The following is a 13,588-nucleotide window of genomic DNA, read 5'->3' as shown; positions in this document are numbered from 1 at the left end:
GATTGATATGCTAATGATATGGAGGATTGATATGCTATTGATATGGAGGATTGATATGCTATTGATATGGAGGATTGATATGCTAATGATATGGAGGATTGATATGCTATTGATATGGAGGATTGATATGCTATTGATATGGAGGATTGATATGCTATTGATATGGAGGATTGATATTCTAATGATATGGAGGATTGATATGCTATTGATATGGAGGATTGATATGCTAATGATATGGAGGATTGATATGCTAATGATATGGAGGATTGATATGCTATTGATATGGAGGATTGATATGCTAATGATATGGAGGATTGATATGCTATTGATATGGAGGATTGATATGCTAATGATATGGAGGATTGATATGCTATTGATATGGAGGATTGATATGCTAATGATATGGAGGATTGATATGCTATTGATATGGGGGATTGATATGCTAATGATATGGAGGATTGATATGCTATTGATATGGAGGATTGATATGCTAATGATATGGAGGATTGATATGCTATTGATATGGAGGATTGATATGCTATTGATATGGAGGATTGATATGCTATTGATATGGAGGATTGATATGCTAATGATATGGAGGATTGATATGCTATTGATATGGAGGATTGATATGCTATTGATATGGAGGATTGATATGCTAATGATATGGAGGATTGATATGCTATTGATATGGAGGATTGATATGCTATTGATATGGAGGATTGATATGCTAATGATATGGAGGATTGATATGCTATTGATATGGAGGATTGATATGCTAATGATATGGAGGATTGATATGCTATTGATATGGAGGATTGATATGCTAATGATATGGAGGATTGATATGCTATTGATATGGAGGATTGATATGCTATTGATATGGAGGATTGATATGCTAATGATATGGAGGATTGATATGCTAATGATATGGAGGATTGATATGCTATTGATATGGAGGATTGATATGCTATTGATATGGAGGATTGATATGCTAATGATATGGAGGATTGATATGCTATTGATATGGAGGATTGATATGCTAATGATATGGAGGATTGATATGCTATTGATATGGAGGATTGATATGCTATTGATATGGAGGATTGATATGCTAATGATATGGAGGATTGATATGCTATTGATATGGAGGATTGATATGCTATTGATATGGAGGATTGATATGCTATTGATATGGAGGATTGATATGCTAATGATATGGAGGATTGATATGCTATTGATATGGAGGATTGATATGCTAATGATATGGAGGATTGATATGCTAATGATATGGAGGATTGATATGCTAATGATATGGAGGATTGATATGCTATTGATATGGAGGATTGATATGCTAATGATATGGAGGATTGATATGCTATTGATATGGAGGATTGATATGCTAATGATATGGAGGATTGATATGCTATTGATATGGAGGATTGATATGCTAATGATATGGAGGATTGATATGCTATTGATATGGAGGATTGATATGCTAATGATATGGAGGATTGATATGCTAATGATATGGAGGATTGATATGCTAATGATATGGAGGATTGATATGCTATTGATATGGAGGATTGATATGCTAATGATATGGAGGATTGATATGCTAATGATATGGAGGATTGATATGCTATTGATATGGAGGATTGATATGCTAATGATATGGAGGATTGATATGCTATTGATATGGAGGATTGATATGCTATTGATATGGAGGATTGATATGCTAATGATATGGGGGATTGATATGCTAATGATATGGAGGATTGATATGCTATGGTGGGTAGATTGATATGCTAATGATATGGAGGATTGATATGCTAATGATATGGAGGATTAATATGCTAATGATATGGAGGATTGATATGCTATTGATATGGGGGATTGATATGCTAATGATATGGAGGATTGATATGCTATTGATATGGAGGATTGATATGCTATTGATATGGAGGATTGATATGCTAATGATATGGAGGATTGATATGCTAATGATATGGAGGATTGATATGCTAATGATATGGAGGATTGATATTTTTTTGCTTTAAAATGAATGACAAAATAAATACAACTTTTATTATTTGTTTACTCAGGATTCCTGTTTTATCTTGCATTTCATGTGAAGATTTAAAAGTATGTTTGTATGAAATACAAAAACAAAAGAAATCAGGATGGGGGCAAATACATTTAGCATAACACTGTATATTGCTTGTACTGAAGGATTTCAAGGCTTCAGGGATGTATCTTGAACTTTATAAACCTTTTCCAGAAAATGGACCAAACCTTGATGGAGGGATCAACATTGAGGAGTTCATGGAGTCATGTCAAAAGGTAGATTTGTTTTTTACCACTCATTTATTATTTTTATTATCATCATCATCAAAACATGAACAGAACATCGAAATCAGAGATTAAATATCTCCAGGGAATATTCCAGAGAGTAGGTTTAATATTTAGTAGGTTTAATGTTACTAACCGGACAAGCCTGTGTCTTAATTACATTTTTAATAAAATGAACATAGAAAACATCCCATTGAAAATAAAAATAAATACACCTTTTGGAGATGTGTTAGAGGAGAAACTTGGGTTTAAGATTCATGAGGTACAATAAACAGTGCTATGTGTCACAGTAATGCTATATAATGGTGGGCTGCCATGCACTGAAGGGAACACATGAAGCTGAGGATTCACCTCAAGTAAAATAACTCTGCACCACAGCTTCATGGAGAAAGTTGCTATAAAATTTCTTCTACTTTTGAGGCCTGAAAGTTCCAGTTAACAGCTAGGATAATTTATTAAAATGTATTACTACAGTTGCTTTCTGGAATATCCTGCAGGGAAATGTGACTCTTGCCATTTACTCTTCTTTCTTTTCTGTTTATCTGAGGATGCAAGATAATGTTTGTGTGTGTGTGTGTGTGTGTGTGTGTGTGTGTGTGTGTGGCTTAATTTGAATCCATCTGCCTGATGCAATAGTCTTCCGTCACAGAATCCTACTATGTTCACACTGTACTCATATATTAGGCATTTTTATAATATTTGTGTGGGCTTGCTTCTTTATCAAAGGCATGCCTTTAGGGAAGCACTTGATGAGCAAAAGCTCTTTAAATATTTCTGGGGACATCATTATGCAAAAATAAATAATAATTGAATAAATAAAATGCTATTGTTTTATCTGTAGCGTTTATTGAGCCTCATTCATGAAACATGAGTAGATCAATTTTATTTATGTATTTGTGTGTGTGTGTGTGTGTGTGTGTGTGTGTGTGTGTGTGTGTGTGTGTGTGTGTGTGTGTGTGTGTGTAAATCGCTCGAAAGGAACGCCTGAAAAGTTTGCCGTTGATGTCGGCAGATGTCTATATATATATATATATATATATATATATATAAATCACTCTGCACTTTACCACAAGTTAACAGTTTGTTTGTTTTTATTAATATATCATTCAGATATGAATACCTTTTATTGCTGTCACATGATCTTTCTCACCATATTCACCATTGTGATGACTCAAACCGTGATACATATAGTTGGAAAGAGTCATGCAAGGTTAGAAACAGAAGATGTTCAGACAAACAGTGATTTTTCCACTTTATAAAGCAAGTTAACAGTTTTTTTTTTTTTTTACTTTATGTAGGCTATTCATATAAATAACATTCAGATTGGACTTGCCTTTTATTTCTGTCAGCTTACATTTGACCATGTTTGTCATGTGACGACTCAAACCAGCACACAGAGAAAGAAATAGAAAAGAATATGTTCAGAATGAAAGAAAACAGCGATTTTCCAGAATTTACGATTCATGCTAAACTGTAACACAAGCTAACACCCTACAGTTTTTAATGCATTCACATGTTACACATTCAGAATTTTGTTTTTCTACATTAAAAAATTGCTTATCTTTTATTGCTGTCTTTCTTGCCACTCTTACATTACAGTTACATGACGAGGGAGAGAGAGGATGTTAAACACTTTCAAAAAAAAGTAAAAAAAAAAAAAAAAAAAAAAAAAATATATATATATATATATATATATATATATATATATATATATATATATATATATATATATATATATTGGTATGTGTGTGTATGTGTCAATGACGGTTTTTGTCACACTTTCTTCTCCATCAATCGGTTAAAATGATTCACAAATCTCGAATGGTTCGTTGTAGAGTCGACTGAGTCGGTTCTAGCGAATCTCTGAACAGAGATCGATGACGATGTCCGGTGCAGGGTTGCCAAGCCCTCTGTTTCCCGCCAAACTGACACCTTTCATTCATACTATAATAACGGGTTAAGAGTTCTCCTCCTCCACTCCTCTACTCCCCTCGACTTCGAAGGAGGTGAAAACCGCAGAAAAATATGGAAGCATATGGGTAGCAATATTCAATTTGGGATGTAATATGTAAAATGACAATGCATTTCTGTATTTACATTTACATTTTCCAATACATTGTGCAACGTTTGGTGCAAAATGAAAATGAAAATTAAATTACCTAATTTTCATTTGCCATTACACACACTAGTTTTAATATGTAAAATGAATACTAATTTTAACGCTTTATAAGTTGCAAAATGAAAATGAAAATGTATTACAGAAATGATTAGATATGTATAACATGTTCAAGCAAAAACTGTGGCAAAATTATAATTCAAATGCTATTTTTCTTAAATGCATTAACACTCACAGTCAAGACACTTACAATCGCATTTTCATTCAATGTCCTGCAATGAATGTAGCAAAATTCAATGTGCACATTGAAAATGCATTCCGAGCCAATCACGTGTCTGCCCCTACCTCCATGTCAATCACTGCGTGAACAAGGCGGGGCTTGCAGAAGGTCAAGAGACTCAAATCTCAAGAAGAGGATTCAAGTGAGAGAACATGGACAAGCACGTTGGTCCGTGTACAGTTTTGATAATTTCGGTTTATGGCTTCAATATTTCATTCGCACTTGTGGGCGGAGCTGAAACGCTGCTTTCATCTGATTGGTCGAATCGCTCCACCTTCAGCTCAGTCTTTTCATTCTTTCAGACAGAATAAGAGTCAGTGCGAGTGAAGCACTGTAATGTCTGAAACCACCGCTCACTGTTAATTAGCATAATATTTGAATCAGAGCTGGGCACATAATTTTGCCACAGTTTTTGCTTGAACATTTTATACATATCTAATCATTTCTGTAATACATTTTAATTTTAATTTTGCAACTTATAAAGCGTTAAAATCAGTATTCACATATTTCATTTTCATTTTGCACCAAACGTTGCACAAATGTATTGGCAAATGTAATTGTAAATACAGAAATGCATTGTCATTTTGCATATTACATTCCAAATTGAATATTGCTACCAATATGCTTCCATAGAAAAACGCCTCCAGGCTAGTTTTGATCCGTTTTTGGGCTTGTTTTGTTTTGAAGACCTGGCAACCCTGAGCCAGAAACACTTCCGGCGCTGGACGCTCACGCGAGGTAACGAAACTCAACAGAAAACAGAGCGTAATCGCTCATTACACACGAAACAAACACACGAGCGTGTTTAATGATATCAGTTCAGCACATGAGGTTTTAGGAGACACTAGTATCTTTCCTCCTTGTCTTCGGAGTGATTCTGTGTTCAGACTCAAAGCCCCCAGACTCCAGTGACTCTATATGACTCTAATAGCACTAACACATTTGGGAAGTCTCCCTCATCTGACACTTGTGTGGAACAGACTTAAACCTTTTGTCCTGACAGCTCATATGGTGTCATGATTTTTATTATAATTGTGATATTATAATTTCCGGTAATAAAGTATGTGTTTGTTGTGTCAGATGTCCGAGGGTTTCCTGATGGAGGTGTGTGTGGACTCGGTGGAGTCAGCCATCAACGCAGAGCGAGGAGGTAGAGTCTGACTCTGGTGCTGTGGTGCTGTGGTGAAGGTCTGGGCTCAGGTGTGATGTGATGTGTTGTTGATGTCCAGGTGCGGGGCGTATTGAGCTGTGCTCTAGCCTGCTGGAGGGAGGACTGACGCCCAGCACAGGTACCACACACAACAGTTCAGCTCTCAGCTCCTGTAGATTCAGATTCAGTTCAGGCCGACCGATGGGGATGATTCATCACCAGAGCTTGAGAACCTGTCACAATACAAACACACACACAAAAAAAAAACAATTTTGATGTATTTTAATGTATTTGTGGCCATTGGTACCAACATAGCCATGCTCACGCCTGGTGGAAATGGTTTTTTGCTGCAAGACATTGAAAGTAATATGTGAATCTAAATGTAAAATGTCCCTGATTCTTTACCAATGTGAGGTTTTCTGCATCCCAGCATCCCAGAGCTCACGGTTGTGATGGTGCTCAATGGCAGATTTATTCTGCATGTTTTAACAGTGTGGTCTTGGTCTTCAGGTCTGCTGCAGGTGGTGAAAGAGAGCGTGCGGATCCCGGTGTATGTCATGATCCGGCCCCGCGGCGGGGACTTCCTGTACTCAGACTGGGAGGTGGAGGTGATGAAGAGGGACATCGAGCAGATGAAGCTTCACAGAGCAGACGGCCTGGTGTTTGGAGCGCTGACAGAAGACGGACGCGTGGATAATGAGCTCTGCATGGAGCTGCTGGGTACACATTAAACCATCTCTCATACGTCTGGATAGAATAGTGTAGCTTGCTGTTAAAGGAGTAGTTCACCGGAGAAATAATACACTTAGCCAGGGTATGCATGAAGACACAGTTTGCTCTCGTGTGCAGACTCTATTTAATGTGAACAGAGCTGGTCTGAGAACTCCGTGCTTGTTTTATCGGCCTGTCATAGAGAGATTAATATGGCATCACAGCAAGTCCAAGCTTGGCACCTGGTTAAGATTGCAGGGAAAGAGGAATATCAGGCCCTTGGCTCTCAGTCAGTTCTCAGGGACACACAGGAAGTCTTCGCTGATCCACTGCATATGATAATGCACAGGCATTTAAAGGAAAACACCCGAAACCGACTGTTTCAGGCAGAGGATGACGAACAGTTCTGAATGTTTTTTGTCAAAAAAAAAAAAAACTCCTTAGGAAACATAATCAAATAATCGACTGCATGACTGATAATCAGGTTTTAGCAGTGCATCTCTATCTAACACCTGCTGGTTTTTTTATTTTCGTTTTCTCTACAGCGGCTAGTCGACCTTTACCAGTTACATTTCACAGAGGTAAAGGAATATTTGACTGAATATGCTGACAGGTCATTCCCTGAAGCGTCCGTTTCTCAAAAATCCCCTCTTTGGGTGTCTCCTCTCAGCCTTTGACATGGTCCACGATCCGGCGGTGGCATTAGAGGCTCTGATCTCGCTGGGCTTCGAGAGGATTCTGACCAGTGGTTGTGACAGCTCTGCACTGGAAGGTTTACCTGTAATTAAACGCCTGGTGGAACAGGTGAGACATCCATGTACATGTTATATTAGTCATTAAATAACTCACTTTATGCTTGACAGAAAGTTTGTCATGCACATGACACGTTGTCACTGCTTTATGACAAATGTTTTCTCTCTTTACACCAACAGGCAAAGGACAGAATCGTAATAATGCCAGGTATGTGGGTTGCTCGTTGTTTTTAATAACAGGTGTGGTATAGTTCAGGCGTGGTTCTGCATGGTGTTTGTGTTGAGCAGGAGGAGGAATCACCGAGAGGAACCTGCAGAGGGTTCTAGAAGCGTCTGGATCTCAGCAGTTCCACTGCTCTGCTCGCTCCAGCAAGGACTCCACCATGAAGTTTAGGTGTGTGACAGAAGGAAAGACCTTATTCCATTAGAGCAGCTTCGTTTTCCACAACATTCTTTGAAGACTCCCAATTTTGTTTACAGCATTTATTTTAATCCAAGGACAATCTAATAGTTTCTTTAAATTAAAATCAGTGATTATATTAATTATAATAAAAAGTAATATATTAGCATTTTCGGAGTTCGTGTTTTAAGAGTGTAATGTTTTTTTTTTACACATGACATTTCCAGTTAAGATTATGAATTCTTTGTAAAAATGCACTTGGTGTTAATAATTCCAGGTCTAGAAAATGAGGCTTCCTCATATATCCAGGTTTTCCAAGAACATTGGAAAAGTAGTTATTGAGGGTTTGACTTAAAATAAGAATTGTGTAGATTTTTGGTTTTAGCTTATTTTTGTAAGGACTGGGTTTATGTTTATGCTTTCTTCTGTAGGAATTCTAATGTGAGTATGGGAGGCTCTCTGTCCATACCAGAATATGCAGTAAAAGTGGCTGATGTGACTAAAGTACGTACGCTGAACGCCATTGCGAAGAACATAGTCTAGGATACGTGGAGCATCGTTCATTTGTTTCTACAGAAGTCAATAAGAGCTGTACAGCAGTACAAGAGGGACACTCTCTAGAATATTCATGTGAACCTAGTCTATAACAATTTACAATGAAGTTGAAACAAAAATAAAAAACTTGAAATGTGCCATGATCGGTAAAATCTTTTATTAGATTCGACATTTTGCAGGTGTGAAATAAAATCCTTCTATTCTCTTGAGCCATGGCATATGTTCATGCTAATCTTCTAATATTCCCTCTTTAAATAAAAAAAAAACATTTTGAACTTGTAATTTGTTTTGAACTCTTTTTGTAATGGAGATTGACTGATAATCAGTTTGACCAATATTATTGAGTGGTTTGTACATTTATCTACTTCATTGGTTATCTGATGGGTTTTTAAAGAGTGTGATCCATGGGTTCAGCAGGTAAGTAGCTTATTTAATGCATTGTAAATAAGATTTTGTGAAGAGATCTGCCCATTCACACCAACTTAACTATTGTTGAAGAATTACCATACTGCTGGGTTAAAATGAATCCCAAAATGGGTCAGAATATTTCACTTTAACATGCAGAATGACTACAGTAACAACACAGACTATGGTAATAATCAAAACGTGAAAATGTATTGATTACCAAAACATGCAGAAATGGACAACATCAGGAAAAATAAAAACACAGTGCACATATGTATGTGATTTGAGAAAAAGTGTAGCAAGAAGCAGAAACTGAGAGCCCGTCGGGAATAAGTTGTGCAATATAGCAAATGAACAGGACTGTATCCTCTCATTTTCATCAACTATACATTCTGTTCTGCTTTATTTTTACCCAGTATTTTACTAACGTGTTCCTTGGTTTCACATTGCTTGCTAATATTTAAACGTGCACGTGCGTGGGTTAAAGGGATATTTGTCTACATGGGTTAGAGGTATGGGACTATCTCCGGTTAGAGGTTTTTAATGTTATGAGCAGTAGCTATTCCTGTGATTTTCAACACTGATTATGTGGTCAGATGAAGTTTGGCTGAGAAATAAAAATTAAGTATAAAAATTAGACTACTGGGTGATCGTCGTAGCTAGGAAACTTTGTTTTATTTACTGTGTTTCTTACCCTGGTAAATATGTGCTGAAGTGGTGATTGGTTTTGCGTTTGTCTATCGCGGGACTGCCCAGTTTTGGTCTGCTAAATAGTGAGGCGTGGCCAGCTGACTTCAATAACAGGTAATCAGGCAAATATAAAAGCCCTCATGTGAAGGCTCCTCGTGTGAAGACCGACGCGTGTAAAGACCATCGACTCTACCTGTGCTTCTCCACTGAGCAAGGACACCGATAAGGCTCTTGCGTATTGCTTTTCTCCCCTTTCTTTACTTTTTGTGTAGCTTGTTCTCAAGTACTTATTTAGGTCACTTGTAGTCACTATGTGCTTTCAGATCTCTACTATCACTACTAACATGCAATGTATGTCGAAGGAAGGCCTATCCGACAAATCTACAGCCTGTCCCTCTGGCCTTTACTACTACGCTCTCTATTCCAGTTGGTCTCTGGAACTGCCAGTCTGCTGTTAACAAAGCAGACTTGATTTATTCTATTGCTACTCATTTCGGTCTCAACCTCATGGCGCTAACTGAGATTTGGATCAAACCTGAAGATACTGCCACTCCCGCAGCCCTCTCCACTAATTTCACCTGTTCCCACACTCCTCGTACGACTGGGAGGGGTGGAGGTACTGGTTTCCTTATATCAAAAGAATGGAAATTTGTTCAAAACAAGGACCATCAGTGATCAATTCTCCAAACCGCAGACTGAGGATAACTTCACAACGACTATTGCACACTTTCTCTCCTCCTCTCCACTCCACTCCAGACGGACGTTTCCAAACTTATCCTGTCCAATCATCCTACTACTTGTCCACTTGATCCGATCCCCACTCATATCCTTCAAGCGATCTCTTCTTCAGTCATACCTTCACTTACTCACATTATCAACTCCTCTCTTCACTCTGGAACATTTCCCTCAGCATTTAAGCAGGCTCGGGTAAGCCCACTGCTGAAGAAACCATCTCTAAATCCAGCACTTCTAGAAAACTACAGACCGGTATCCCTTCTTCCATTCATTGCAAAGACACTTGAGCAAGCTGTGTTCAACCAGCTCTCTATGTTCCTTGTACAGAACAACCTCCTGGACAGCAACCAATCTGGCTTCAAAAGTGGCCACTCAACTGAGACTGCCCTGCTCTCGGTTACTGAAGCCCTGCGACTGGCAAGAGCAGCTTCCAGATCTTCAGTACTCATCTTACTGGAGCTGTCCGCTGCTTTTGACACCGTTAATCACCAGATTCTCCTGTCCACCCTCAGAAAGATGGGCATCTCTGGAATCGCACTCCTGTGGTTTAAGTCCTACCTTTCTGATAGATCCTTCAGGGTGTCATGGAGGGGTGAAGTTTCTAAATCACATCAACTTGCTACTGGGGTTCTTCAAGGCTCCGTACTTGGACCACTTTCTTCTCCATCTACATGACGCATTACTGCATGTACTTTCAAGCCTCTGCAGCTGATCCAGAATGCAGCAGCGAGGGTTGTCTTCAATGAGCCAAAAAAAGCTCAAGTTACCCCTCTCCTCATCAGGTTACACTGGCTACCAGTAGCCGCTCGCATCAAATTCAAGGTACTGATGCTTGCCTACAAGACGACACTAGCACGGCACCACTATACGTAAACTCACTAGTTCAAACGAATGCGCCCTCCAAAAGTTTGTGTTCTGCAAGTGAACAACGCCTTGTGGTGCCATCCCAAAGAGGTTCAAAATCACTCTCACAGACCTTTTGGCCGTAAGGGGTACGGTCACAGACAGCCGTCTAAACGTCCCAGGGGCAACTCCCATGGAAATGGAAGAGTTGGTACTTAGTGTTCGCCATGATTCTGGCCTGCACTCCCCTCAGCATGGTGGCGTGGGTATACTGTTCCCCATGGCGACCCAAAGAGGACGCAGTTCAAAGTTCCCTTGAAAGGGAACATCTCGGGTTACGAATGTAACCATGGTTCCCTGTGTAGGGAACGAGACACTGCGTCCTCTTGCTCCCTGCCATGCCTTGGACGCAAGCTTCAGACGAAGAAGTGAATGACGGGTTCTCTCGGTGCCTGTCTATAGTCGCACCGGCAGTGACGTCAGGGGCTGTTGCTGGCCAACTCGTTGGTGTTTTTTGATGTTTTTTCAAGGTATGCTTCATACACGGGTCACAATGAGGTGTTCCCCAAGGCGACCCCTAGAGGACGCAGTTCAAATTTCCCTTGAAAGGAAACATCTCGGGTTACGAATGTAACCATGGTTCCCTGTGTAGGGAACGAGACACTGCGTCCTCTAGCTCCCTGCCATGCCTTGGACGCAAGCTTCAGACGAAGAAGTGAATGGCGGGTTCTCCCGGTGCCTGTCTATAGTCGCACCGGCAGTGACGTCAGGGGCTGTTGCCGGCCAACTCGTTGGTGTTTTTTGATGTTTTTTCAATGTATGCTTCATACACGGGTCACAATGAGGTGTTCCCCATAGCGACCCCTAGAGGACACAGTGTCTCGTTCCCATGGTTACATTCTTAACCTGAGACGTTTTCTCAGTGCTTTCAAGTTTGGTGGTCTCAGCACGACCATGACTGGTGGTCACAAGTCTCCCAAGTCCGGTGGTAGTGATTACACTTATATGTCTTTTATGTTTTTCTTTGTACTATTTTAAAGAAATTACTAGTTTTAGAGATAGGAAAGGGGTTATCTAAATAAATGTACATTGTAACTAAAATCATTGTCACTGTAAACGTTTTTAATATTGAAATGTAAAAATTTATATTCATGATATAAAAGATTTTGAAAATATATTGGATTGCTATATTTGTCAATCTGTTTATATTTAGATAATGTCAGTATGTCTATATTGTGCGTTTCGGCATTAATCCAAAAAATAAAAAAGGATGTTTTTGTACCTGCAAATGGTATGTATGAATACCAATAACAATATGACTGGATTGTTATCTGTATTTATGTAGCACTAAATATTATGACAGTATTGTTACGGAGTATGGAGAAACTTTGACATTGTTTTTTTTTTTTACCAGATTTAGCGGTCTAAACTTTTTCATATTTGTATTTAATTGAAATGTATTTCTCTGTTAAGTATAAATGTATTGATAGATTTCAGATTTTCACAGGAATTACCCAGGAATCGATTTTTATTTCTAGTTAATTTTCATCCAGTAATCTAGGTAATTTATTTCCTTTCGATTTATAGTTAATACATGTATTATGTATACATGTGTATTCAGTGAGGTATACATATTCTGGACTGAAAAAACAACAACAACAAAACAAACAAAAAAGGTAGCCCACCGATATCAGATTGTTATTGGCCTTTACTCTGCATGCATACTCAGATGTGCTTCAACTATGCCATATCATTTATTAATGCATTATTTATAATCATTCTGGTCTTTTATAATGAATAGCTCACTAATGAAGTTGAACTGTGTCCATTCACCCTTGCACATACACAGAGGGTATGTATTTGTGAATGGGGGAGGGGTGGAGTGGCATTCTCTATTACGATGATAATTAGAACGTAGTTAACATTATTAGCAATGCATAGAAACATGGTGCGAGAATAAATCACTATTCTAATTCTTCAGTATTTGCTCAGCAGATACATACTGCTTGCATGACCTGTCGTGCTAATTTGAGTAATTGTTTAAAAGTAGGGAGAAAAAAAAATCAGCTTGCTAATTATGAGACATCATTTTCATAGGGGAAGCAATTATGTGCAAAAATGCTGTGTATTTGTCATTTTGTCTGTCATGCTGATGTGTCTTTGTGTCCTCAGTGACTCAGCACACTGTATCTTATCATGTCTCATGTAATGATTAACTGTAAACAGTTTCAGTGGACAAAAGTTTATAATGTGAAAAAACAATAAACCTTTAAAAGGAATTTGAAAGTTGGTTTTTAAGCTTAGGCATTGCTTGTATATTTTTTGTTATATCCTAACCTTGTTTGGTATTAATCTGTTTTCATATGAATGGTGAATGTTGGCAGCATTTAGAGTGATGTCCTTTTTTGAACATAACTGACACAAGGGAAGTCGTGGCCTAATGGTTAGAGAGTCGGACTCCCAATCGAAAGGTTGTGAGTTCGAGTCCCGGGCCGGCAGGAATTGTGGGTGGGGGGAGTGCATGTACAGTTCTCTCTCCACCCTCAATACCACGACTTAGGTGCCCTTGAGCAAGGCATCGAACCCCCAACTGCTCCCC

General features: G+C 38.6%; 2 protein-coding genes across 2 annotated transcripts; one reads left to right on the top strand and one right to left on the bottom strand.

Annotated features, from left to right (window-relative positions):
- Nucleotides 1–234: 234 nt before the first annotated feature.
- On the bottom strand, nt 235–1,554 carry LOC132111045 (dynein heavy chain-like; the record flags this gene model as incomplete). Its single annotated transcript, XM_059518217.1, has 3 exons — nt 235–408; nt 889–936; nt 1,174–1,554. Coding segments are annotated over 3 exons (603 nt in total), but the record flags the coding sequence as incomplete, so codon positions are not given.
- Nucleotides 1,555–5,376: 3,822 nt separating this feature from the next.
- Nucleotides 5,377–8,594, top strand: cutc (cutC copper transporter homolog (E. coli)). Its single transcript, XM_059518382.1, has 9 exons — nt 5,377–5,486; nt 5,829–5,898; nt 5,978–6,037; nt 6,409–6,618; nt 7,155–7,190; nt 7,280–7,413; nt 7,542–7,569; nt 7,650–7,755; nt 8,193–8,594. The coding sequence occupies exons 2-9, from the start codon at nt 5,829–5,831 to the stop codon at nt 8,302–8,304; spliced, it is 756 nt and encodes a 251-aa protein (XP_059374365.1). The 5' UTR covers nt 5,377–5,486; the 3' UTR covers nt 8,305–8,594.
- The last annotated feature ends 4,994 nt before the right edge of the window (nt 8,595–13,588 follow it).

This window comes from Carassius carassius, chromosome 30, assembly GCF_963082965.1.
Source record: "Carassius carassius chromosome 30, fCarCar2.1, whole genome shotgun sequence".
Taxonomy (NCBI): domain Eukaryota; kingdom Metazoa; phylum Chordata; class Actinopteri; order Cypriniformes; family Cyprinidae; genus Carassius; species Carassius carassius.
This window is presented reverse-complemented; position numbering and strand designations above follow the sequence as displayed.

Coding starts and splice junctions, on each gene's coding strand:
- cutc (XM_059518382.1), top strand. CDS start 5,829: ATGTCCGAGGGTTTCCTGATGGAGGTGTGTGTGGACTCGGTGGAGTCA. Junction 6,038..6,408: donor AGGACTGACGCCCAGCACAG/GTACCACACACA, acceptor CTTGGTCTTCAG/GTCTGCTGCAGGTGGTGAAA. Junction 6,619..7,154: donor GCTCTGCATGGAGCTGCTGG/GTACACATTAAA, acceptor TTTTCTCTACAG/CGGCTAGTCGACCTTTACCA.